Raw genomic sequence first — 26,516 nt, forward strand, 5'->3', positions numbered from 1 at the left:
AGCACTCCAGGCAGTCGATTTGTCTTAACAGCAGGGTATTGTTCAAGACGGAGGTGGTTGTATCATCGAATGGGCAGGTCACCAGACCAGAGTCCTATTGACCACATCTAGGATGCTGTCGAGAGAGATGTGCACACCGTTGACACTCCTTCAAACAATCTCCCTGCATTACGGGACACTGAGCAGTATGAATTCCCACGTTTCCGTTATCTTGTGGAGTCCCTGTCATACCGCATTGCCATCGCCATCAGGTGGTGCTACATACAACTAGCCAGATACAGTGAAACATCGATATCTCGAATCACCTCGGGAGCTAAATTTTATTTCAAATGATCGAAAGTTCGAGATATAGAGAATTCCGTTTCGAGCATGTATAGCACATAACTGAATCATATGTATCTACTGCCTTATACTGAATACATTATTTTAACAGTATTTAAATATATACAAACAAACTCTATTTTACGGCATCACTTTAATTATTATAGCAACTTTTTAGAAGACAGGTACAGTACCTACAGTGGTGAAACAGAAACATATCTCCGTTAACGTCTTCGAAAAAATCCGTTAGTCTCTTCTGTTTTTTACTGTAAATTTTTCTTCACTTCACGCTGAAAGTTTTCGTCTATACCACGCGGCCGAGATTCGTAAATGGAGTTTGTCATCCGCGACTTAGGGGGTTGCTTTCATACGTGACTGGTAATTAATTCACATCCGTGAAACAGTGAGGTTTCACCTATTTTCCGATCACTAGAAGTTTTAGTTTTTCAGTTCCCGTCATATTAGCTCCCTGCATCATTTAACCCTTTCTTTACCTGTTAACCGTTCCTCACAAACCACAAATGCCGTATTGCACTTTTAATGTTGCTCAAAGTTCAAATTAAAGAGGTTTATGTTTCTTCAAGGGAGGAAATGTTTGGTTCGAGAAATCGAGAAATTAGTGTAACTACTATTAAAATGTTTTTATTCCTTCCCTAAAGGGGGAGGCGGGCCTCTTAGACAGTGACGCCGTCTCTCAGGCCGGGAGATTTGTGACGGTGAAGGAGATGCACCGACAAGGTAAGGGGGTTGGCGGTCGTCGCCTATACTAGGAACTGCCCGGCATACACCTTAGTGTAGGAGAATGGAAAACCACGGAAAAACATAGTCATGACAGCCGACGGTTGGGGCCAGCCGTGAGGTCTAGCCCTGCCCCGTCTCCCGATTTCAGAGGCGTAGAGCCACGGAAGAGCCGTGACCACCCATCCTCTGCTCGGTTGGCCAGTCAGAGTGCAGAGCTGTTGGACCACGGACCATCCGTGGTCACTAAGGGAACGAGACACACTCTTCATCTACCGACGAAATCAGTGAAACCGAATTTTGAGTAATAGAGAAATAAATAAACGTGAAGAATAGGACAAACGGCCGGGTAATGTAATTTACTTCGAATACTGAAAATTCGAGTAATGGAGGTTCGAGTATCGAGGTTCGACTGTATCTCTAATTCAATTACTCATCAGTTTATAGAAAACACATATACCTTACGTATGATGAAACAATCCTCAGGTTGTTTCCAGTCATTCGATCGGGTCAGAAATGGAATGATGAAGCCCCCATCTATCGGCGAGTGTAGGAATTGTGCCTTCTGTCGAAACCTGTCACACTCGTCTGTGGTAATGAGCCATAGTTGAATATAATTATAAAAATATGTGTGGAAAGGAATGATTTACATTCATTGACTTGACCTCTAATATGTCTGGAAGAGAAACAAATATAATAAAATACCCTAGCTCCCTCTCTGGATCAATTGGGGGAAAACCAATCCTCAAAATGATAAAAATAAAGATAAACTCATATTAGTGATATTTAGTTCCTATTCTGTTATCTGCAGAAGAGAACCAAACACATTTAAAAAATTAAGTTGCCAAAAGGAAACATTTTAATGCAAAGGCCAAAGGCTGGCATTTCTGCAAGTGAAGCCACATGCTTCTCCTAGTGCACCGTCACTGCATTGTCCTACTTAGGAGGCTTATGGTAGCGTAAGAACGGGACACTAGCCGCTAGTGTCTTGGAAATGTGTAGAAATCCAACTGACGAGTCCACTGCTACACCGGGGAAAAACGCTGGTAATTTCACGATTGAGAAGGTGTAAGAGCTCGAATATTTTAAGCAAACGAATTATTTATCTGAATGCCATCTATGGACCAGCGAAAAAAACAGTGGAACAAGAAGTCACTTTTTTGTTTTTGCAGAAAGGAACTTGGTTTGACTCTTTCTGCAGAATGAGAATTTTTTGTTATTCGTTTCTTCAATGAAAAACAAGGAATGGAAGGCTATACAGTGTGTTAGGGGTATACATGCAGAGAGTTTGCTAGTCGGTAAAGAAAAATACATCTCAGAAAATATGCTATGTACTTTTTAACTTGTTCTATTAGTTTCCCCATAAATGAACTGAATATTTCAGAACCTAATGTGTTTTGAACGGCCGTAGTAGGAAACACCGGTTATGTCCTACGGCCCTCGTATAGTAGAGCACAGTACCAGAGTAGAGGGTTTGTTGAACCTGTTTGTTATCGAAGGCCAACAATATTGCTGTGCCTCCCTCTAGCCGCTGGGCAAGATGGGGTTTAGAAACACATGACAGACCACTTCCTGTACTCAAAAACCGGTCTAGGGTACTCTGTCAGAAGTACACGTAATCCTTACCGACGTATCTACTCGTTTACCTTCCCATGTTGCCGTCGAGTTCTAGTTTATACTCGTACAAACATTTTTCTATAAACATGATACTGTATATGATTTTGGGCTTATGCCGTGACAAGAAAATAAAGTGAAATTCTTAACGTTTCGCAGAGAACTGTGCTCTGCGACCTCAGAAGAAATCTTGACTGTCCACGAGAAGGGCTTCTTAAACAATGACTTTGAATTTAGACGTTATAATAGAAGTGGAAATGGTACGTTCATTCACCACTAGATGGCCCCCAGGACGTGGCACAACGCTAGCGTTCGAAGCGGAAGCTGACCGAACCGTCACAATCAGACTAAGCTGTTCACATAACATGTTTGCGTAACATATGACATTGACAGGTGTATGATATAGACACAAGCCTGGAATGAAACATCTGGCGACAACGAACGTACGAATTTGGAAAACACCGAGACGAAATAACAATAGTGAAGGGACAGGGAAGACCGAGCTCGATAGCTGCAGTCGCTTAAGTGCGGCCAGTATCCAGTGTTCAGGAGATGGTGGGTTCGAACCCCACTGTCGGCAGCCCTGAAGATGGTTTTCCGTGGTTTCCCATTTTCACACCAGGCAAATGCTGGGGTACCTTAATTAAGGCCACGGCCACTTCCTTCCCAGTCCTAGCCCTTTCCTGTCCGATCGTCGCCATAAAACCTATCTCTTTCAGTGCGACGTAAAGCCAATAGCAAAAAAAGGACAAGGAAGGGAACTACTTACGTAAATATTTATTGGCTGGCAACCAGGTATTACTTAATAGCCGGTGTCCCTGTTGAAATTGTTAGGATTTTTACGTATTTCCACAGCTTCCCGTATAATCCTAGACATGTAGCGTCTAGTGTGGGTAAGAGATCGAGCATCTTGGAACATGACACCATAACCCGACGATAGAGCGTGCTCAGGTATTGCCGATTTGTATGGTTGGTTGAGACGAATATTACGTTCATGTTCTTTGATACGGGTACCAATGGACCGGCATGTCTGGCCGATGTATACCTTGCCACACGTACAGGGAATTTCGGATACCTCAGGATGTAAAAGTGGAAGCCAACTCTGCTGAGCGATTAATGAGGGAGATCGCCAGATTCTGTCCGTTGTACTGCCAGGAAGAACACTGTATATGGATTGATGTACTCCCAGTAATGCAGAAGATCATTAACACCAACATCCATGAGTCTACTAGAGATATTCCAATGCTTGTACATCATCGGCATACTCCAGATCGCCCATGGGACACTATTCTCCCTGCTTCGCCAAATGCAGCGATTACCCAATGGCAGTCTACGATTGTGCCTTGATGCTTGTGCTTTGAATGACCGACTAATTTTAGAATATGACCACACTCCTCCGCAATTCTTTACAGGCATGGACATGACCTCGTCCTATTTTCATATTGTGTTGGATGAACACATTAGGCTCTTTACTGGGTTTATTTTTGACAATATTACCTATGTCTTCAATCTTAAACCCTTTGGAATCCAGAACTCGGGAGCTGTCTAAATAAGAGTATTGGAAAGTCAGATATCAGGAGAGGTGAAAGTCATCATCACCACCACTTATGTGGATGATATATTAGTAGCATTCGATACCTGGAAGCAACACATAGAAGATATCCATAAAGTCCTCAGGGAATTTAGAGAAAGGAACTTCAAAATCAACCTGAAGAAAAGTCAATTTTTAAGACTGAGATGCTTTTCCTTGGCCATATCATCACCGGTGATGGCATCCCCCCAAATCCCGCTAAGATCACGAGCATTGTGGATTTCCCAGACCCTGCAGGATCAAGCAAGTTCGGCAATTCCTTGGACTTTGCCAATTTTTTGCGCAACATTTCCCTCATTTTACAGAGGTTGCATCGCCTCTTCAAGAATTATTTAAGAACAACCGCAGGAAGGGGACTACTGAATGCGAGCAATCCTTTCTTGCTACTAACAGGATGCTTAAAAATAATGTTCAGCTCTACTATCCTAATTATGAATGGCCGTTTCATATTGAGTATGATGCCAGTAGGATAGAGATAGGAGGAGTTCTCTACCAGGTCGCACCTAGTGAGCCCAACATAAAGTTATTCATTTCGTTCTTGAGTTGGAAGTTGAGGGCGCATGAACGTGCGTACACCGTTACAGATCTAGAAGCCCTAGCCATTATCAATTCACTTCTCTATTGGAATAAAATTTTTCTGGGTTGCCAATCACCATCTATACAGACCAGAAAGCAATAACTTTCATTTTATCCTCCAATCTCACCAATGAACAGGTCACTATATAGGCAATATTTATCCAACAATTTAATGTGTCCATTGTACATCGGTCTGGAAAGAAAAACATGCTTGCCGACGCTCTCAGTCGGAATCCAGCAGATGTAGCTGTGGCATGTCCAATCCCCATCACCGATAGTGATGGTGATGAATTTCTGAGAAGATTTCAGGATTTATCCCAAGCCCAGGGAAGAGATCATAGGCTAAGAGAGATTGTTTCTTCGAGGGATCAATTCCACATCACGGCCCAGACTATGCCCGGATTAGGCAAGCAGCTCAATCTTTTTCATGAGAAAATAACTTACTCTACAAGTATCTTGATTCGACTAGAACCACGAGACTGATATATGCCCCTGCTAAATTACGGGAAGCTATCATCTGGCATTACAACTTCATCACTTGGCATGCTGGAGTGGGTAGGCTCGCCAGCGTTATTAAAGAGAAGTTCATCTGGGAATACCTCCGAAACGATATTAGTGTCACCATAAGAACTTGTGACTTATGCCAACGAATTAAGCCCAATAACTACCTTATAAGGGAATATCCGAGGCCTATCATCTCAGAGAAGCCGCGGGAAGTGATGGCTCTTGACCTGTATGTCCCACTTCCGAAAACGACCAGAGGAAACAAACACGTCTTGGCCATTCTTGACGTCTTCTCTAAGTTCACCATGTTGTTGCCTATGCAGAAAGTGAACACGGGTAGAAATTTGTTTCCTGAGATGGGAAAACCTGCATTCCTGCTAACTGATTATGGAAGTCAGTTCACATCCGCAGAGTTCCAACAGCTTTAGAAGAACTAGAAATTTGTCACATAATGAATTCATTCGCCATCAGGAAGCCAAACCTGCTGAGCGATTAATGAGGGAGATCACCAGATTCTGTCGCGTGTACTGCCAGGAAGAACACTTTCAGTAATGCAGGAAATCATTAACTCCAACATCCATGAGTCTACTAGAGATATTCCAATGCTTGTACATCACGGGCATACATCAGATAGTCCATAGGACACTATTCTCCCTGCTTCGCCAGATGCAGCGATTACTCAAGAAGAAAGAATAACGAAAGCCCTGGGAAACTTAAGACATGCTGCCAACATCCGAGAAAGTAGAAATCGAAATCGTAAATTCAGAAAAACCTTGCAAGTGGGAGACAAGGTGTTGTTCCCAAAGCCTGCAATATCCCGTCCACAGTTGCGCATTTACGCCAAATTCTGCCCTTTATATTTTGGCCCTTACAGAATTGCGGAATCACTGGTTAACTTTGTATAAGGTCAACATATTAGATGATAGTTTCGAAGGCGTCTATAACGCCTTTAATTTAAAAAATTACTTTGAGAAGAGAGGATAAAAGAAAATCCTCGTAAGTATTATCTTTTTCCCTGACAGGGAGGGATATTTCCCAGCAATGCGCGGTACATGCCGTATTTTTTAGAAAAATAATATTTACTGATCACGCAAGACATTTATTGCGAGCTTGGTCTATCTACGTTCGGTGGAGCGAGCCGTCTTGAGGCAGCTACAGTTGTACGAGTGACGTGGTCTCAGGAGCAAGATAGGCTACCCGCCTGTTCTGCCACGTGCTACCCGGCATGGACTGGCGTGTTCTAGAAGAAACGTCACACCTTCCCGAATATTCGACTAGGAAATTTTCAAAACTCCTGTGATAACTTTCGTATCAACTCGAAGGATACGTCATTTTGTAGAGAATCCTGTAAACTTCTCTAATAATAAGTTTCAAGTACATCCATCGAGGGATTCTCGAGTTATTTCACTTCATAGAAATCATGATATCTGATGACGCAGAAGCACAAATAGTATATAAGACGAACTCAGCCCAACCAAGTTAGTCAGTCACAGCTGGAGTCCAGTTTGACTCACCACGCTATACCGTTACTCTGCTCGTCGAGACAAAGTGCTGTTCAAACTTGTTTTCGAATTCTACAAGTCTTCATGGTGGACTTAGATTCTGTCAGTTAATTAGAACCTAGAATCTGTGCGCGAGTAGAAACTCCGATATGTGATGAGGCTTTACAATGGACTTAGATTCTGTCAGTCGATTGAAACATAGATTTTGTGCGCGTATAGGAACTTCGATATGTGACAAGTCTTACAGTGGACTTAGGTTCTGACAGTTGATTGAAACTTAGAAATTGTGCGCGTGTAGAAACTTCGACATGTGACAAGTCGTTATAATTGTGAACCTTAGATTCTTACGACTTTACAATTGTGGAACTTAGTTTCTTACCAACAAGTGTTGTGAATTTCAAAGCGACACACTACTACATTATATTATTAACTGTGGAATTTCTTAAAACTCAGTCAACTTATTTTCCTTAATTTATTCGGTAGAAGTGTTCATGAAAGCGTTTACTTTCTCACTACCTAAATGCAAGTGATTACTTATTACACAATTTATATTCGTGTGCTTCGACACAAGTGATTAATTCTGGATAGAATGAACGATACTCATTCCAAAGTGAATTGAATTTATAATTGTGTATAATAATTGCTAATATTATTTCTTCAAATTCTGAGTTGAAGTGAACGATATTTAATTCAAACTGAGTTGAATTTTGAACTGTGCATAATAATTGCCAACGTTATTGTTTATTATCAATTTATTGGTGCGTTACTGATAGCAGTGTCCTTTGGATAAACTCTTGTGCAGTCGTATATTTATTCTAGTGTCAAGTGCGACCATATTTCAGTGGAAAGTGAACAGTTTTCAGTTTCGTTATTTCTAAAGCTAATGTTCACGGACTGTGATTTGTTTCTTTACTAAATTCGATGCCATCCGCGTCTTTATCTTTAAATAGCTTTTAAATTCTATCTACAAGGGACTAGTGAAAGATCGACTTCATATTACGTCAATATTAAATCAAACGTTGGTGTCAAATAAGTGTCGGGGGCCTGTGCAATTGTGGACACTCGTGTGAGTAATAAAACGAGTGATTACCCTGCAAGATCGTCGGAGAACATCGGAGACTGTCTAGAACTTCAGAGGTACGAGTTCGATCCCGTGCCGAGACAACCTGGGTGTTCCAGCTGCATTCCATGGTGACGAACGAGGCCTGCAGAACGAGTTCCAGTCCAGCATGGTGACTTGGGAGTACGGATTACCTGGGAGTACGGATTACCTAATAGACGATGGTGGAGATGATGAAAATCTACACCAAGGTGATATGTAATTCAGCATGCATTTATTTGAATAAACTACATTCTTTAAAAAAAATTCAAGTTTTCTTGTAGATAGGACACTTCCTCCTGTACCAAGCCCTACCTACAATTTACCTGGAAATGACCTGAGACATAAATCGTGTGATTATGAATTAAATAGTAAATCCTGGCTATATTTTACTGGTAGAGTACCAACAACCACAGAACCAACCTGGCGAGAATGTTACGTAACATGGAATAGACTACCCTAGGAGTAGCCTTCAGCTGTTTTCGTAGTTCAGTTGCCCCTAACATAAATCCAGTTTGGCAAGAATGTTATAATTCAGGAAAGAAATAAAAGGTTCCTGGCTGGAACATCTTGTGGCATTGCATCGGTAGCGTTCGGTTGTTGTACTAGTACATTTACTCTTAAACATAACCATAAACCAGTTTGGCAAGTATGACGTGAAACTTGCCTGTTATCGAAGGAAAGCTATTCATTCACAGGAACAAGGCATATTACCTATTCTAAAAACATCGTATCCGTTTGCTCACGAAATTAACTTCCGAGGATTACTAAAAGTTTGATAGATAGTGATTCATCACATCGTTCTCCTTCGCTACAAGAAATATTGGTACGTATACCCCTAACATCCTATATAACTGTGGTGGCCAAGGAAGGAAAAAGGACAAAGGGCACTGTTATGAATGGACAGAAGGAATTGCCGGATGCGGAGCATTTCTTGTGCTGGGATCCTGTCTACTCTTTCACTTACAAAACAATACTGAAAGGGAAATCGAGAGCTGGTCCTGTGGTCAGACAGTTGTGGAGGTCAGATCAGAAATATGCTAACTCTCATGCTGAAATTGGTACTTGAAGCGTATAGTTCATTAAAAACAATTCGGTTACGATGTCTTGTTTGGGGCCATAGCTTTCTGCCCAATGATCCTGAATTTTATGACATGGTCAACATATAAACATCAGCAACGTCGATATTTTCCTGCAGAATACATTTAAGTGATGAAATCTTGTAGAAAATAGAATCCCATACCAATGACAAAAATGAACACATTGCTTGGAAAACGACAGCTAGAGCGAATGATAACAAACAGAAAACTTAACACAGACAAAGAAAACTTTCCTGGCTGGAAACAATAGAAATACTTTGAAGGACATCCACATAATACCTTTCAGCAGATGATCCATGAACAACGAAGATGATATATTACAGTCCTATCTAATCCATGTAAGTACCTGGAACCAAAAAATCATTCAACCTGAATTCTCACTGGAGCCCAACTGTCAACAAAAATACTTTTGACTGATTTTAATAATCTACCCTTAATCCCCTAGTCCCGCAGTAAGGCGAACATACTTTCCCTCGGTACTCTGCCATATGCCTTCTCTAGTTCTACGAAACATAAACATAACTGTTTATTCCTTTCGTAGCATTCTTCAGTTACCAGGTGCATACTGAAAATCCGATCCTGACAGACCCTCTGTGATCTGAAACCACACTAGCTTTCATCCATCTTTCTCTCAACAACTGATCGCAAACCCAGTGAACACCTTGCCTGGTATACTGACAAATGAGGTACCTATATTATTGTTGCAATCCGTCCTGTTTCCTTGTTTATAGATAGGTTCAATTCTGCCTTTTCTCCAGTCGGAAGGTATCTTATTAATACCTCCACCGAGCTCGATAGCTGCAGTCGCTTAAGAACGGTCAGTATCCGATAATCGGGAGATAGTGGGTTCGAGCCCCATTGTCGGCAGCCCTGAAGATGGTTTTCCGTGGTTTCCCATTTTCACACCAGGCAAATGCCGGGACCGTAGCTTAATTTAGACCACGGCCGTTTCCTTCCACTTCCTAGCCCTTTCCTATCCCATCGTCGCCATAAGACCTATCTGTGTCGGTGTGACGTAAAGCAAATAGCAAAAAAAAATTAATATCTCCTCACCATGAGCTCAGTTGTTCGCGACATCAAGATTTCCTTTGAGAAGATTTTCAAAATATTTCCTCCACCTGTCCAGTGATTCCCAGGGATCTATTAAGAGTTCACTCGATTTACCCAAAATACAATTTACTTATTTTTTCCTCCATTTCTAAAATGTATTACTGTCCAAAAATGTTTCTCTGCCACTTGACCTAGCCTCTCTCTGTTATTATCAAAATCTTCCCACGGCTTCTTATTGTATTAAAAAATGTTTCGCTCCATTTATTTCATCTACATAAAATTGCCTGTCTGCAACAATACTTGTTTGGAGCCATTTCTCATACCTCCGTTTTACGTTTGTAAGCTGTTCTTACTTCAACATTCCAACAAGGTTTTCGCTTTTTCCCATCTTTATACACAGTTGTTCCCAGGTATTCCATTGCTGTTTCTACTACAACAGCCCTGTATACCACTCATTATCGTCCCATACCTTCAACCTGCTTACTGTCCATATTTGGAAATTTCACTAATCATGAAGTTGTTAATTAAATGTTGGAATCATGTTACAGTATTGGTAACTCGGCGAAATAAGTCAATGTATAATGAAATGCGGATGTTTATTTATGTGTTACGGAGAGGGCAAGGATTGCCTGCATCTAAGGAAATGCCATGTCACATGCGGACCAAACATGACGTAAACATTTAGTATAACTAATACGAGATTTATCAAAATTCCACAATGTATCAAATCATTGCTATCAGCTGTTATAAAAGACACTTCCTTCAAATTCTCGAAACTCATTAGTTATTCTGACCAAAAAATGCGGTGGCGTGTATGTAATGTACTAGAATCTTATTCTACACTGCTTGATCGTATTACTATAGACTTAAATATCTCACACTTCACTTTCATTATTCACTTGCACTCTTAATTAAATGGTTTTTATCACCAACTTATCAGCACATGCCACAAGTAAATGTATACGCAAATCAAAACTACGTAATTAAAATGTAAAGACTTAGCTCGGTTGTCGTTACATCTGGTCCAGTTGTTCCGCCTCCACTCGGATGTCGTTAGCTCTGCGGTCAGGATGTGGGTTGGTCATCTGGTTGGCCGTTGCCTTCCTCAATATGGGTTGGTCATCTGGTTGGCCGTTGCCTTCCTCATCATGGTTGGTCATCTGGTTAGCCGTTGCCTTCCTCATCATGGGTTGGTCATCTAGTTAGCCGTTGCCTTCCTCACCGTGGGTTGGTCATCTGGTTGAGATGTACCGCTCCCCAGTTTAGTCCATTATGCATGCTTAGCAGGCACACATCATATTACTTCTGCTGATAACAAAAATATGCATTTCGGAGCAGAAAATTGTCATGATATGATCCATTTGACAATAATAATTCTCAGTTGTTATTCCTTTTTCTTGCTCTCTGAGATATAAATTTGATCTCGTTGGGATTAAATTCTCCGTGTATATATACACTGACTGACAGAGCAAATGCAACACCAAGAAGGAGTGGTCAGAACTTTATGCCAATTGCAGGGTAGACTGACGTCACTGAGGTATGCTCATGATGTGAAATGCGCCGCTGTGCTGCGCACGTAGCGAACAATAAATGGGACACGGCGTTGGCGAATGGCCCACTTCGTACCGTGATTTCTCAGCCGACAGTCATTGTAGAACGTGTTGTCGTGTGCCACAGGACACGTGTATAGCTAAGAATGACAGGCCGCCGTCAACGGAGGCATTTCCAGCAGACAGACGACTTTACGAGGGGTATGGTGATCGGGCTGAGAAGGACAGGTTGGTCGCTTCGTCAAATCGCAGCCGATACCCATAGGGATGTGTCCACGGGGCAGCGCCTGTGGCGAAGATGGTTGGCGCAGGGACATGTGGCACGTGCGAGGGGTCCAGGCGCAGCCCGAGTGACGTCAGCACGCGAGGATCGGCGCATCCGCCGCCAAGCGGTGGCAGCCCCGCACGCCACGTCAACCGCCATTCTTCAGCATGTGCAAGACACCCTGGCTGTTCCAATATCGACCAGAACAATTTCCCGTCGATTGGTTGAAGGAGGCCTGCACTCCCGGCGTCCGCTCAGAAGACTACCATTGACTCCACAGCATAGACGTGCACGCCTGGCATGGTGCCGGGCTAGAGCGACTTGGATGAGGGAATGGCGGAACGTCGTGTTCTCCGATGAGTCACGCTTCTGTTCTGTCAGTGATAGTCACCGCAGACGAGTGTGGCGTCGGCGTGGAGAAAGGTCAAATCCGGCAGTAACTGTGGAGCACCCTACCGCTAGACAACGCGGCATCATGGTTTGGGGCGCTATTGCGTATGATTCCACGTCACCTCTAGTGCGTATTCAAGGCACGTTAAATGCCCACCACTACTTGCAGCATGTGCTGCGGCCGGTGGCACTCCCGTACCTTCAGGGGCTGCCCAATGCTCTGTTTCAGCAGGATAATGTCCGCCCACACACTGCTCGCATCTCCCAACAGGCTCTATGAGGTGTACAGATGCTTCCGTGGCCAGCGTACTCTCCGGATCTCTCACCAATCGAACACGTGTGGGATCTCATTGGACGCCGTTTGCAAACTCTGCCCCAGCCTCGTACGGACGACCAACTGTGGCAAATGGTTGACAGAGAATGGAGAACCATCCCTCAGGACACCATCTGCACTCTTATTGACTCTGTACCTCGACGTGTTTCTGCGTCCATCGCCGCTCGCGGTGGTCCTACATCCTACTGAGTCGATGCCGTGCGCATTGTGTAACCTGCATATCGGTTTGAAATAAACATCAATTATTCGTCCGTGCCGTCTCTGTTTTTTCCCCAACTTTCATCCCTTTCGAACCACTCCTTCTTGGTGTTGCAGTTGCTCTGTCAGTCAGTGTATATCGGCTCTTTATAGGAAAATCTCGAAAATTTATTCTTCTTTCTTGAATTAGACCAAGGTAGTCTTCTTGCCGTATGAAAGTATTTCTCTTGGGTTTCAATTGGTCCCTCCTTACAGAATGCGACGCGATTGCTCTTGGGATCCTTCTAGGCGTATATCACCGTATCTTGCTTTTTTTAATATTTCAATTAACTCTGGTTCGTCGGCCGGTGAATTATATTATTTGTTTTACAACGACGATCCCTTTTCTTCAAGAATCTCCTCTAAATTCTTTTATCTTCTTTCAATATATAGCTCGTTTACCGGTTACGTCTTCACTCTTGCGATGCAGATTTTTAAGATGAAGTTTTTTAACAATCTCTTCGCTTCTATTTTTTTTGTAAAACAATTCACTTGACTCTCTACTGTCCCGTAGTGCCTTCAATATTTGTCCGTTCCCAGACATGCATGGCCTTCTATAATATCGCACTACATATATATTCCTTGTATCTCATAGATCGGATGGGCCATACCTTCCTTCGGCGCCATTTTGAAAGCTGTCTACGAGATGTAAACGGGCACAGTGTCCTTACACTTGAAGAATGTATTCGTGACTGCTAATCCCTTATTAGCACAGAAGACCAGTTATCGTTTCCCATTCCTGGTACCTTTCCTATCTGCTCTATCTTCTCGCACTGAAATCGCCCATTCACACTATCTTATCATCGTTGTTGATCCTTACTACTATTTTACTCAGGGTTGCATAAAACATTTCAACCTCACCCTCATCTGCACTGTCACATGGTGGGTACGCTGAGACAGTTCCTTCAACTGTCAAATCTACACGTATCATTCGCTCATTGTCCGACTCGTTGGCTGAATGGTCAGCGTACTGGCCTTCGGTTCGTAGGGTCCCGGGTTCGATTGCGGGCCGGGTCGGGGATTTTAACCTTCATTGGTTAATTCCAATGGCCCGGGAGCTGGGTGTTTGTGCTATTCCCAACATCCCTGCAACTCACACACGACACTTAACACTATCCTCCACGACAATAACACGCAGTTACCTACACATGGCAGATGCTCCCCACCCTCATCGGAGGGTCTGCCTTACAAGGGCTGCACTCGGCTAGAAATAGCCACACGAAATTATTTTTATTATTCACTCATTTAAGTGCAATAGTACTCCTACCCCACACTATGCACGTCCTTTTTTCCAACTTCCTCTAGTACACTTTATAATGTTCTATGGATGAAGTCTTAGGTAAGGAGTACAAGATGAAAATAAATAAGTCCAAAACAAAAGTAATGGAGTGCAGTCGAACGAAGGCAGGTGATGTAGGAAATATTAGATTAGGAAACGAAGTCTTAAAGGAAGTAGATGAATATTGTTACTTGGGTAGTAAAATAACTAACGATGGCAGAAGTAAGGAGGTCATAATATGCAGACTAGCACAAGCAAGGAAGAGCTTTCTTAAGAAAAGAAATTTGCTCACTTTAAACATTGATATCGGAATTAGAAATATGTTTTTGAAGACTTTTGTGTGGAGCGTGGCATTGTATGGAAGTGAAACGTGGACGATAACTAGCTCAGAAAGGAAGAGAATAGAAGCTTTTGAAATGTGGTGTTACAGAAGAATGCTGAAGGTGAGATGGATAAATCGAATCACGAATGAAGAGATACTGAATCGAATTGGTGAGAGGAGATCGATTTGGCTAAATTTGACGAGAAGAAGAGATAGAATGATAGGACACATCTTAAGACACCCAGGACTTGTTCGGTTGGCTTTTGAAAGAAGTGTAGGTGGCAAGAACGGTAGGGGTAGACCAAGGTATGAATATGACAAACAGATTAGAGCAGATGTAGGATGCAATAGTTACGTAGAAATGAAAAGGTTAGCACAGGCTAGGGTGGCATGGAGAGCTGTATCAAACCAGTCTATGGACTGATGACTCAAACAACAACAACAACAACAACATCTCTTCCTGGTTATCTCCCCTTTGCCGGAATATCATTAACACCTAACACATCCAGATGCAACCTTTTTCCTGATTCAACCAGTTCTACTGTTTTACTTCCTTAAGCCTCATTAATATTGATAGCTCCCCATAGAATTCCATTTCGCTTCTCAATTTTTTTCCAAGGAGTCCCTCGCCTGTCCAATGGGAGTGGAACTCCGTTGCTCCATAGGCCGAGGCTTGTTTAGAACGTTTTGAGCGTACTCGGTGAAAAGTATGCGAAGCGAGATGCTACCCTCACTTGCATTAGTCATTGGTCAAAATAAATCAAATATCCCAGACAAAAACATTCAAAAGGTTCTTAAGTAAATAAGGAAATGCGGTATGACGTACAGAGTTTTTAAATGATTGTGGAGTGTCGTTAGCCGATTACGGCGACAGCGAGGTCATGAAGTCGACTCGGTATGATTCCAAGAGAATCCCACAGTTTTACGAGAAAATTAGAGATTGTAAGCCGAAAGCCGATTGTTACTTCATGAAAGGACATTTTTTGAAGGTGATATTTCCACTTATGGTTGACTAATAAATCGCCTTCTTCTCGACATCCATCTCTCGTGGCTGACCAAAGTGTGACTCGAAGAGAAATGTAGGATCTATGATTAGCCCTTGCTGGTTAGCTGACTGAATGTTTGTCGTGTCAATGCGTCTATTACTTCAATCTCTAGCAATGACATAAAACTCTTTGTATACTATGTAAAACCATGGTCTCTCAGTGATTTTGTGGTCATGTGCCGTATCGAATGATGGTGGAAATTTCTCTTTAACTCCCCATGAGGACAGGAACTCGGAACATGGCGAAGGCTTCCGTACCATCTGTGGCTATGCCGACAGAGGGTATTGTTCTGGGACCTGTCCGGCACGGAAAGAACGGCGCAAACGTTCGCCGTCATTTTGATGGTTTTTCTCAGTTCCGCTCGGTGGTCTCTAATCCACTGCTGTGTGGCCTGAATTCCTGGAAGAGTCCAACGCCCTTTTCCTTTTGCGACAGCTTCATCCACGATTGAACTTCACTGTCTCGTAGTAACTGCCAGAGCTTTCTAGATTGGGAGGATGGCTACTTTTGGACCTGACTTGATAATTCATGTGTATATCCAGATCATGCAAACAAGTAAGACGTTCTTTCTCCAAGTTGCATTAATGTAGCCATTATTTGCGTGCGTTAATTTATTGCAAAATGTTGATATGGTGTAATTCGGCTTCCCAAGTAGCTCGAAGCAAGCCAAGATTCAGTACAAACCATATGATACCGAACGTCTGCTGGTAGCTGTAATAATTATTTATTTATTTATTTATTTATTTAGTTCCACTCTTTAATATTTTTTCCATGTATGCCAAGAAAGTTTGAAGAATTTCGTTAATGGAAATAACTTGGAGTTGATAAATGAGCGTAAGTTATTCTGAATAAGAGTATGTGATACAGTATGAGACTATGCGATACAGATGAAATTTCAACCAAATATTGACGAATGTTTACGAGAGGTGTTATAAAATACCAACTGTAATTATGTCTGAATCATTACGGTAAGTACAATAATTGATGTCTTGTCACGTTTGAACGAGCTATTGATTCTTGAATTCTTTTGTGATTATGTTCTTATTTTCTTCTTGTTTTATTACCTGAAGCTTTTTGGTTGTAATCCTATCGGTCCTATTCCATTTTGTGAAAACAATTCACTAAAGGATATTTGCTGAATATTTCCCCATATCTCTTTGTCTTATGACATGGTGCTCTGTCATGTAATTTCCTGCATGATAACTCTCTCCACTTTTGACGAGTTTGGATAGCTCAATGAAGTACTTTGGTGAAGAATACTGTTATATGTACAAGACACCATTCATAACATTTATTGAAATACCAACTTCCTCTTAGTGGAATACTATTCTTCATGTCTACAACCGCAAAATACTGATGGCTACGATAACACAAATAACTTATTCACTGAGGTTCAATCAGTATTTCAAACTGCTTCGCGCAATTCATGACACTAGTTCAAATGTCGGTGAAACGTTTTCGTTCCCACTTCTGTAAGTTGAGTAGACTCTGAACAATTAAATATACAGGAAAGAATCAGTGTTAAAGAAACAACTGCAAAAACAGAACTGCTTATTTAATGTTGCAACCTTGCTGTCAGTTCTATCAACTATTGTAAATTCAAACTCTTTAATATATCTGAAAATATATCCCAAGCACTCCACGGGACACAGGAATATATCGTAATTTAAAAATGCATAAATGCATAAATTAACATATCTGAATGTAGTGTTCGAAGCCACTGAGGTTATATTTATGATTTTTTCTATTAGCACTAATAATGTGAAGATGTAAAATCTTTCTAATCGGTCTAAGAAAATTATAATAAACAAAATATCTCTCATGAGATGGAAACATGCATTATGAAATGCAATTAGAATCATACCCTCAAATTCCTTTAATTATGATCAAAAATAAATATCACATTGGAAATAAAATACACGGATGTGATTATGTATTGTGAATTTGCTCATTTTCTTGAGAGAAAATCAGCTTAAATTGATGTAATAAATATGCTAGTATGGTTTGTAGTTTGTTCAAATATTTAGTACTTTTTGCATGTTCTCTTGTCGTTCACCAGGTAGCTTAGCAATAAGATTATTATTATCAAATTTTCAAAAGTTAATTCAACTTCTATATTGATCTTTGTCCACGCCCCATTGAATGTTATACTGCTTGCTGCACGAGAAATCCTGTATCACCTGGTCGTATGTTACTTGCTCTCCAGCTCCGAAGGTTCCTGGCCCACCTCTCAATCTGACTGTGGGTCCACTTAGCAAGACGAATGGTACTTTCCGTGGGGTGCTGAGCTGGATGCCGCCTGTGTCTGACCTTCCTATCCAACGCTACAAAGTTTTCTGGAGTCGCCGTTTGCAGGGCACCTCTAGTTCCCAGGCTTCAGTACTTGTACATCATCAAACCGTAGCTGGGGTAAGAATAGAATTATATTTCATATAACTAAAGGCAATCTGTTAAATTTGTAAGAGATGTTAATCTCCTCTAAAAGTAGTTTATGCATCAAACGTCAAATCAGTCCGTACCGTGATATGAAGTAGAGCAATGGTAATTGTAATAACATACAGCTTCAGTGTCACTGCTTCCCTCATAGTCGGTGGCTATACGACATACGTAAACAAAGAATAATGAGTGAATTCCAGTTTAAGAGACAGGATCGCAACACAGCCTAAAAACTTCGGCGGCTGTTATTGATCTAAAGGCTGAGTAAAAGGAGGATATATTCTACAAACTCCTCCAGGTAATTCACTACATCTTGGTAGCACGTCTCGTTAATATCATATTAAGTGAGCAAGAAAAGAACTGGGAATTAAATAATGCGAAAAGCAATGGGTTATTGTACGTGGTGTTTCGATGGCCTAATTCGAAAAATATTAGTATTAAGTGACGGATCCTTGTAAAATTTACCTCACACTACAGAATTTACTTAGACCTATAAAATTTAGTCACACACTTGTTCAATGGGATATAGGTCTATTGGTCATGCTGGCTACAGAATTTGATGAACACCTAGCAGAGCTTGTTTGAATGCATGAGTGATAGCACATATCTCAATCGTACAGTCAGCTGTAGTAGAAAGAGTTGCATAACGCTGTGAATGCAAAGTCACTCAAAAAAGGAATTACCTCGCAGTTAAGCTTTTGTAAAAAAAGAAGAAGAAGAAGAACCTATAGATATAATGTTTGTTGTGGATATCCACAATGTTTGTATCTAGATGGGAGGGAAATTATACCTTAATAATAATTAAAACTAAAGGCCGTTTCTACGACCTACGGGTAAAGGAGCTCGTATCTTGCCCTCCGCATAAAAGGATATTGCCTATCGCCACTTCCGGATAGCACTATCGACAGCATAAATAGCAGTTATTATTATTCCTCTTCTCCTTAATCTGTTTACCCTCCAGGGTCGGTTTTTCACTCAGACACAGCGAGGGATCCCACCTCTACCGCCTCAAAGGCAGTGTCCTGGAGCGTGAGACTTTGGTTCGGTGGATACAACAGGGGAGGATAACCAGTACCTCGCCCAGGCGGCCTCGACTGCTATGCTGAACAGGGGCTTTGGTGAGGGATGGGAAGGTTGGAAGGGATAGACAAATAGGAAGGAAGTGGGCGTGGCCTTAAGTTAGGTACCATCCCGGCATTTTCCTGGAGGAGAAGTGGGAAACAACGGAAAACCACTTCCAGGATGGCTGAGATGAGAATGTAACCCACCTCTACTCAGTCGACCTCCCGAGGCTGAGTGGACCCCGTCCTAGTCCTCGTACCACTTTTCAAATTTCGTGGCAGAGCCGGGAATCGAACCCGGACCTCCGGGGGTGGCAGCTAATCACACTAACCACTACACCACAGAGGCGGACAGTCGCAGTTACCCGGTGCGTAATTTATCGGCTGTATTTCTGGCGACATACAGCTTAAATTAGCTGAGTACATTGATAAAAGTTCGCCTCTGTGGTGTAGTGGTTAGCGTGATTAGCTGCCACCCCCGGAGGTCCGGGTTCGATTCCCGGCTCTGCCATGAAATTTGAAAAGTGGTACGAGGGCTGGAAAGGGGTCCACTCACCTCGGGAGGTCAGCTGAGTAGAGGTGGGTTCGATTCCCACCTCAGCCATCCTGGAAGTGGTTTTCCGTGGTTTCTCACTTCTCCTCCAGGCAAATGACGGGATGGTACCTAACTTAAGGCCACGGCCGCTTCCTTCCCTCTTCCTTGCCTGTCCCATCCAATCTTCCCATCCCTCCACAAGGCCCCTGTTCAGCATAGCAGGCGAGGCCGCCTGGGCGAGGTACTGGTCATTCTCACCAGTTGTATCCCTGACCCAAAGTCTGATTCTCCAGGCCACTGCCCTTGAGGTGGTAGAGGTGGGATCCCTCGCGGAGGGAAAAACCGACCCTGGAGGGTAAACAGATTACGAACGAACATTGATAAAAACAGGATACGATTTTGAACATTAATGCTTCCCTTGAGTTGCAGCAGCGTCTCGCATCGACAGCGTCGGAATCACATTTTATATGTCAAGATTTCGTAAAGAAACTCTACAAGTACACAAAATCAAAACCTATTTGGAAATCATCTCAAATGGGCTTTAATTTTTTATTAGTTTTCAGACACCAGATATAAATTAGTATATGTATCTCCACTACCTTACGCGTTCTCGTAGCATAATGGTTAACACTCTCGCTTCGTAATATGAGGTACGCAGGTTCGAGTATTTATCATACCGAATATGTTTATTTCCATTATTAGTGTTGTATTCATCTGTACGCCTCTTTTCATACGCTCCTTTGTTAGTAATATATTTCATTGAAATGTTTAATCACAACATTATGTATACTAGGAAAATGCTTTATATATGTGCTGCTTCTTCTTCTTAATCTGTTTACCCTCCAGGTTCGGTTTTTACCTCGGACGCAGCGAGGGATCACACCTCTACCGACTGAAGGGTAGTGTCCTGGAGCTTCAGAATCTGGGTCGGGGGATACAACTGGGGAGAATGACCAGCACCTCGCCCAGGCGGCCTCACCTGCTATGCTGAACAGGGGCCTTGTGGGGGGGTGGGAAGATTGGATGGGACAGGCAAGGAAGGGGGAAGGAAGCGACCGTGGTCTTATTTTAAGTACCATCCCGGCATTCGCCTGGAGGAGAAGTGGGAAACCACGGGAAACCACTTCCAGGATGGCTGAGGTGGGAATCGAACCCACCTCTACTCAGTTGACCTCCCGAGGCTGAGTGTACCCCGTTCCAGTCCTCGTACCACTTTTCAAATTTCGTGGCAGAGCCGGGAATCGAACCGGGCCTCCGGGAATGGCAGCTAATCACACTAACCACTACACCACAGAGGCGGACTTATATATGTGCTACTTATAGAAAGTGACGTTATGATTAATTCCAATCTTTATTACAGTAGTGAGGCGTATAGCATATAGGACTGTCACCCAGGTAGCAGATTCCCTATTAGTTGTTTACTTAATCTTATCGTAAATGTTTTCAAAGAAATATTGGAAACTGTTCCATTCCCTAATTCCTCTTCCTATGATGGATATTTACCTTAATTAGCTCTTTACATTTACAGTATCTTCCAACTTTATCTTCATAAAGTTAAACATCAGAATGAAATGCATTATCAGTACATGGAAGCGTGTGGAACTAAACGAGTGACAGAGGTAGTTGCAAATAGAGGATCGTAGAGATACTTAATCAATACACAAAAGCCTGCAGATGTAATGCTCAAAATCAATACGTCCCATTTTCATACCAGGCAAATTCTGGGGCTGTATCTTAATTAAGGCCACGGCCGATTCCTTCGCATTTCTAGGCCTTTCCTCTCCCATGTGTCGGTGCGACGTAAAACAAATAGCAAGAAAAATTTTACTGGTCATGGTTGAAAACTGGCTGAGGTTAACTGAAACCCCCGAGTACTCCTCACTTTCCGATCTCCGATCATGCGCCTGCTAAGTGAGCTATTGCGAGGCTTGCCATGCACCGGGCAGTTCCCAGCCTATACAGTGCATGTTCCTGGTCTGTGTGAGTGCATCCCCTGTTGTAAGGTATCTGTGCTAGTTTTACGGGTTCATTCGGGGTACTCATAAAGAATTAGTAGCGCTCACAATTTCCGTTGTTTTCTAGCCCGTAACCACACACCTCGTTGTATTACGCCGGTTTAGGGAGAGGGACCAATGTATTTTTGAATTGTAGTAAACTTGGCGGCTTGAATGAAACAAGATCGCAAGGGGTGGGTGAACCACCCGGATACCATTTTCCATACTTCTGATTGTGGCAAGCCTCTCATTTCTAAAATTTAAAGTACGATAACGGTCTCGGCTTTTATAACACAGAAAAGGTGAACTTGTAAATTTAACTGAATGAGTCCACAGCAACAGCATCAAAATAATCTGTGACAAGAAATATGCATACATCAATTACTTCTGAGCATATTCTACTAAAATAAATATCATCCGTAATCCAAGAGTAAATTTGTAGTTATAATCAAAGAATTAGTGGTTCATATATACCTAGTTGTACATAACTGTACAACTGTTATACAGCTTTACTGTGTATGTCGTACCATAATTGCAAACTAACTCGATCAGGGGTAGCGTATTGAGAATCGAATCTAGGCTAGTCAACGGCTTTCAGTCCTGGACTTAAGTTTGGAATGGACTTCTCTCTGCCTCTTGTTTCAACTGGGAAACTGTCTTATATGAGAGTCAGCCAAAGGAAGTCATCACGCTGACCGCGTGGCGGCAATATCTGCAAGCCTCTGGCTGTGTAAAAATCATCTTGCCAGGCCAATACCCTCAATGGTCTACATGACGTATCAAAAGTTATATTTTATTTTTTTATGGTAAACTGAGCAAATTATCACAGATAGATTGTTTCAGCTCGCTGCATGGCATAGGAGGAAGATTATGATGTTCGTTCTTGAATCCTGCAAAAGATAATGCTAATTTACTGATTTTCTTACCAAGATATTCATTCTTATTCCATTCCCTATCCCCGGCAATTTTCAATAATTTAAAGACCTATTTTATAGATGCAGTATTCCTGTGGAAATAACACTTATTCAAGTTCTCATTATGTTCATGAATAAACTACGAGTATGTTATGATATAATTTACAGTGTTTTATTTGCGATTACAAATGTAAACCCTTTTTATTTTACGTCACAATTAAAATGCTCAAAACAAAGTCGTTATATGGAAAATGGATACAAGATTTTCTTACCTAATGTGGACATTTTTTAATAAGCACGATATTTAGAGACCTATGTTACGAAATGTCAAAGAATGTCAACTATTTTCGTATTGACTAACTTTCAAACATTAAGTCTGAATTTGTGCAACTTCTTTAGTTACACTTTCATTCATCTTTCTGCTGTCAAATCGTTTATTTCATTTGTGGGTTTTCACTTATTAAATTATTTTTTGTTGATAACTATCCTTAAAGCATCGGGTACTTCAGATACATACTCCGCAGTAGAATGGTGGTCTAACCGCTTTCATTGTGATGCACGGAAAGGCTACACGCAACAACGTAGAGTCGAAGAAGTTGCCAAACGCTGCAGGGGCTGAGGACTAATTGAGAACTCAACTTGCTCACATACCGCGTGAAAGCTCTGTGCACTGGTCAGTACATAAATAGTTCTGCATATAAAACATTCAGTCTAGTTAAATTCAGAGCTATAGTGAGGCCACGTTAAACGTAAAACGAGCTTGTGGCTATGCTGTGTATCGACATATGGATAGATAGATAGATAGATAGATAGATAGATAGATAGATAGATAGATAGATAGATAGATAGATAGATAGATAGATAGATAGATAGATAGATAGATAGATAGATAGATAATCCTTTTATTTGTGGCGAAGTTAGGGCTCAAGGTATTATTTTACACTTAATCGTCGAAGAGTATACCCAGCAAGTCGGTGGAATCTACTTAGCAAGTTCTTACGGCAAGTCACTTTAAACTTGCGATGCGAGTGAACGTCTCTAGCCTAATGTTCGAAGGTAGAAAACTCCATGACCTGAACACAGAGATTATGAAGGAGCGGTTGTAAACAGCAGTGTGGTTTACGGGTATGGGAAGAGGAGATCCAAATTTTGTATTGTGGTCATGATACGATAAGAGGTAAGAAAAAAGCGAAGAAATATAGTCAGGAGTATTAGTGGAGTGGTGTAGTGGTTAGCGTGATTCTCTGCCACCCCTGGAGGCTCGAGTTCGATTCCCAGCTCTGCCACGAAATTTAAAAAGTGGTACGAGTGCGGGAACGGGGACCACTCAGCCTCGGTAACTCAACTTAGTAGAGGTGGGTTCGATTCCCGCCTCAGCCATCCTCGAAGTGGTTTTCCGTGGTTTCCCACTTCTCCTCCAGGCAAATGCCGGGATGGAACCTAACTTAATGCCACGGCCGCTTCCTTCCCTCTTCCTTTTCCATCCCTTCCAATCTTCCTATCCCCCGCCAAGGCCCCTGTTCAGCATAGCAGGTGAGGCCGCCTGGGCCCAGCTGTATCCCCGAGCCAAAGTCTCACGCTCCAGAACACTGCCCTTGAGTCGGTAGAGGTGGGATCCCTCGCTGAGTCCGAGGGAAAAGCCAACCCTGGAGGGTAAACAGATTAAGGAGAAGAAGAAGAAGTATTAGCGAAAAGTAGTTTATGTAGAAGTGAAAACATGTGTTCACAGCGCTGGTGCACTCGAAGCCACGACAGCTCCTTATAATAAGATGACATATGAGCATCGTATAGCAGATTAAAGATATGCAGCTGTTCATGCACCGGTCTGCTTTCTTTTTACTGTCGTAGGTTATTTCAGTCACCACAGCGTCGCAATAGTCAAATATAGATAGTATCAGGGAGCGAATTTATGAAGAAACGGTGGACTTCTATCAAAAGTACAAGCTCTCATCCATCTCTGTAATCGGCTTGATGTTAGGTGCTCGAGGAACCATACCTCAATTCTTTGTCAACTTCTGCAATACCTTTTGGCTGAATAGAGATTTCATCTATAACATCGCCATTACCACACTCAAGAAGTCCATCATGATCATCAAAAATCATTCTTGCGGACCTCAAATAAATGTTTGACCTGCCTCACTCCTTTGCCTACACTTACCCTAATACGATCTCATGTATCTATATCCATTATCGTTGTTAATGCAATCTTTTCCTTTGGCAATCTGCAGCAGTTGCAGAAAGATTTTATAATTAAAGAAGTAAATAGAACCGTTTCAGTCGGTAAAAGCATTAATCATGAACTTTATTGCATGTGCTTCTCATCTACTGAGTCCAATTTAGGATCTCAGTCATTATAATTCCTGAGTTAGTCACTGATGTAAAGTATGATTTCATTATTTAAAATTATTAAAGGGATGTCCTATTGCTTACGAAAATATAGATTTGTACCGATACCGATGATAATAACTTGAGATTAATTCGGTTTTATTAACACGCTGTTTTCTATTCTTTTTTGTTGTTGCTTAGTCACTATGATGTTGTGGGGAAAAATTTATTCTAATAATTGCAGTACCTATAACACTAAAGTTTGAATGATAATTAATCTGTACATCATCTGCACACACTTGAAAATTTGCATACTTTAAGAGCTTTTGATACGTTATTAATTTAGATGATAAGTAACAGTGGTCCGGGGACCGACCTCTGAGGACACGAGGGCCTTACTTTGCCATCCTGAATATAAATTTTCCACTGTCACACTTTGTCGACGATTTTTAGGATAAGAGAAGAACCGTAGTGAAACTCTATTAAAATGTACACTGACTGACAGAGCAAATGCAACACCAAGAAGGAGTGGTCAGAACTTTATGCCAATTGCAGGGTAGACTGACGTCACTGAGGTATGCTCATGATGTGAAATGCGCCGCTGTGCTGCGCACGTAGCGAACGATAAATGGGGCACGGCGTTGGCGAATGGCCCACTTCGTACCGTGATTTCTCAGCCGACAGTCATTGTAGAACGTGTTGTCGTGTGCCACAGGACACGTGTATAGCTAAGAATGACAGGCCGCCGTCAACGGAGGCATTTCCAGCAGACAGACGACTTTACGAGGGGTATGGTGATCGGGCTGAGAAGGGCAGGTTGGTCGTTTCGTCAAATCGCAGCCGATACCCATAGGGATTGGTCCACGGTGCAGCGCCTGTGACGAAGATGGTTGGCGCAGGGACATGTGGCACGTGCGAGGGGTCCAGGCGCAGCCCGAGTGACGTCAGCACGCGAGGATCAGCGCATCCGCCGCCAAGCGGTGGCAGCCCCGCACGCCACGTTAACCGCCATTCTTCAGCATGTGCAAGACACCCTGGCTGTTCCAATATCGACCAGAACAATTTCCCGTCGATTGGTTGAAGGAGGCCTGCACTCCCGGCGTCCGCTCAGAAGACTACCATTGACTCCACAGCATAGACGTGCACGCCTGGCATGGTGCCGGGCTAGAGCGACTTGGATGAGGGAATGGCGGAACGTCGTGTTCTCCGAAGAGTCACGCTTCTGTTCTGTCAGTGATAGTCACCGCAGACGAGTGTGGCGTCGGCGTGGAGAAAGGTCAAATCCGGCAGTAACTGTGGAGCGCCCTACCGCTAGACAACGCGGCATCATGGTTTGGGGCGCTATTGCGTATGATTCCACGTCACCTCTAGTGCGTATTCAAGGCACGTTAAATGCCCACCGCTACGTGCAGCATGTGCTGCGGGCGGTGGCACTCCCGTACCTTCAGGGGCTGCCCAATGCTCTGTTTCAGCAGGATAATGCCCGCCCACACACTGCTCGCATCTCCCAACAGGCTCTACGAGGTGTACAGATGCTTCCGTGGAGAGCGTACTCTCCGGATCTCTCACCAATCGAACACGTGTGGGATCTCATTGGACGCCGTTTGCAAACTCTGCCCCAGCCTCGTACGGACGACCAACTGTGGCAAATGATTGACAGAGAATGGAGAACCATCCCTCAGAACACCATCCGCACTCTTATTGACTCTGTACCTCGACGTGTTTCTGCGTGC

General features: G+C 42.5%; 1 protein-coding gene across 1 annotated transcript in view; it reads left to right on the forward strand.

The window, feature by feature from the left end:
• Nucleotides 1–26,516, forward strand: part of LOC136860295 (anosmin-1) — a 288,905-nt gene that overhangs the window by 216,365 nt on the left and 46,024 nt on the right. The window contains exon 4 of the mRNA XM_068225884.1: nucleotides 17,725–17,927. Within this exon, the coding sequence (XP_068081985.1) occupies nucleotides 17,725–17,927 (203 nt within the window). The remainder of the gene's footprint in view (nucleotides 1–17,724; nucleotides 17,928–26,516) is intronic.

Source organism: Anabrus simplex, chromosome 1 (genome assembly GCF_040414725.1).
Source record: "Anabrus simplex isolate iqAnaSimp1 chromosome 1, ASM4041472v1, whole genome shotgun sequence".
In the NCBI taxonomy this organism is placed as follows: Eukaryota; Metazoa; Arthropoda; class Insecta; order Orthoptera; family Tettigoniidae; genus Anabrus; species Anabrus simplex.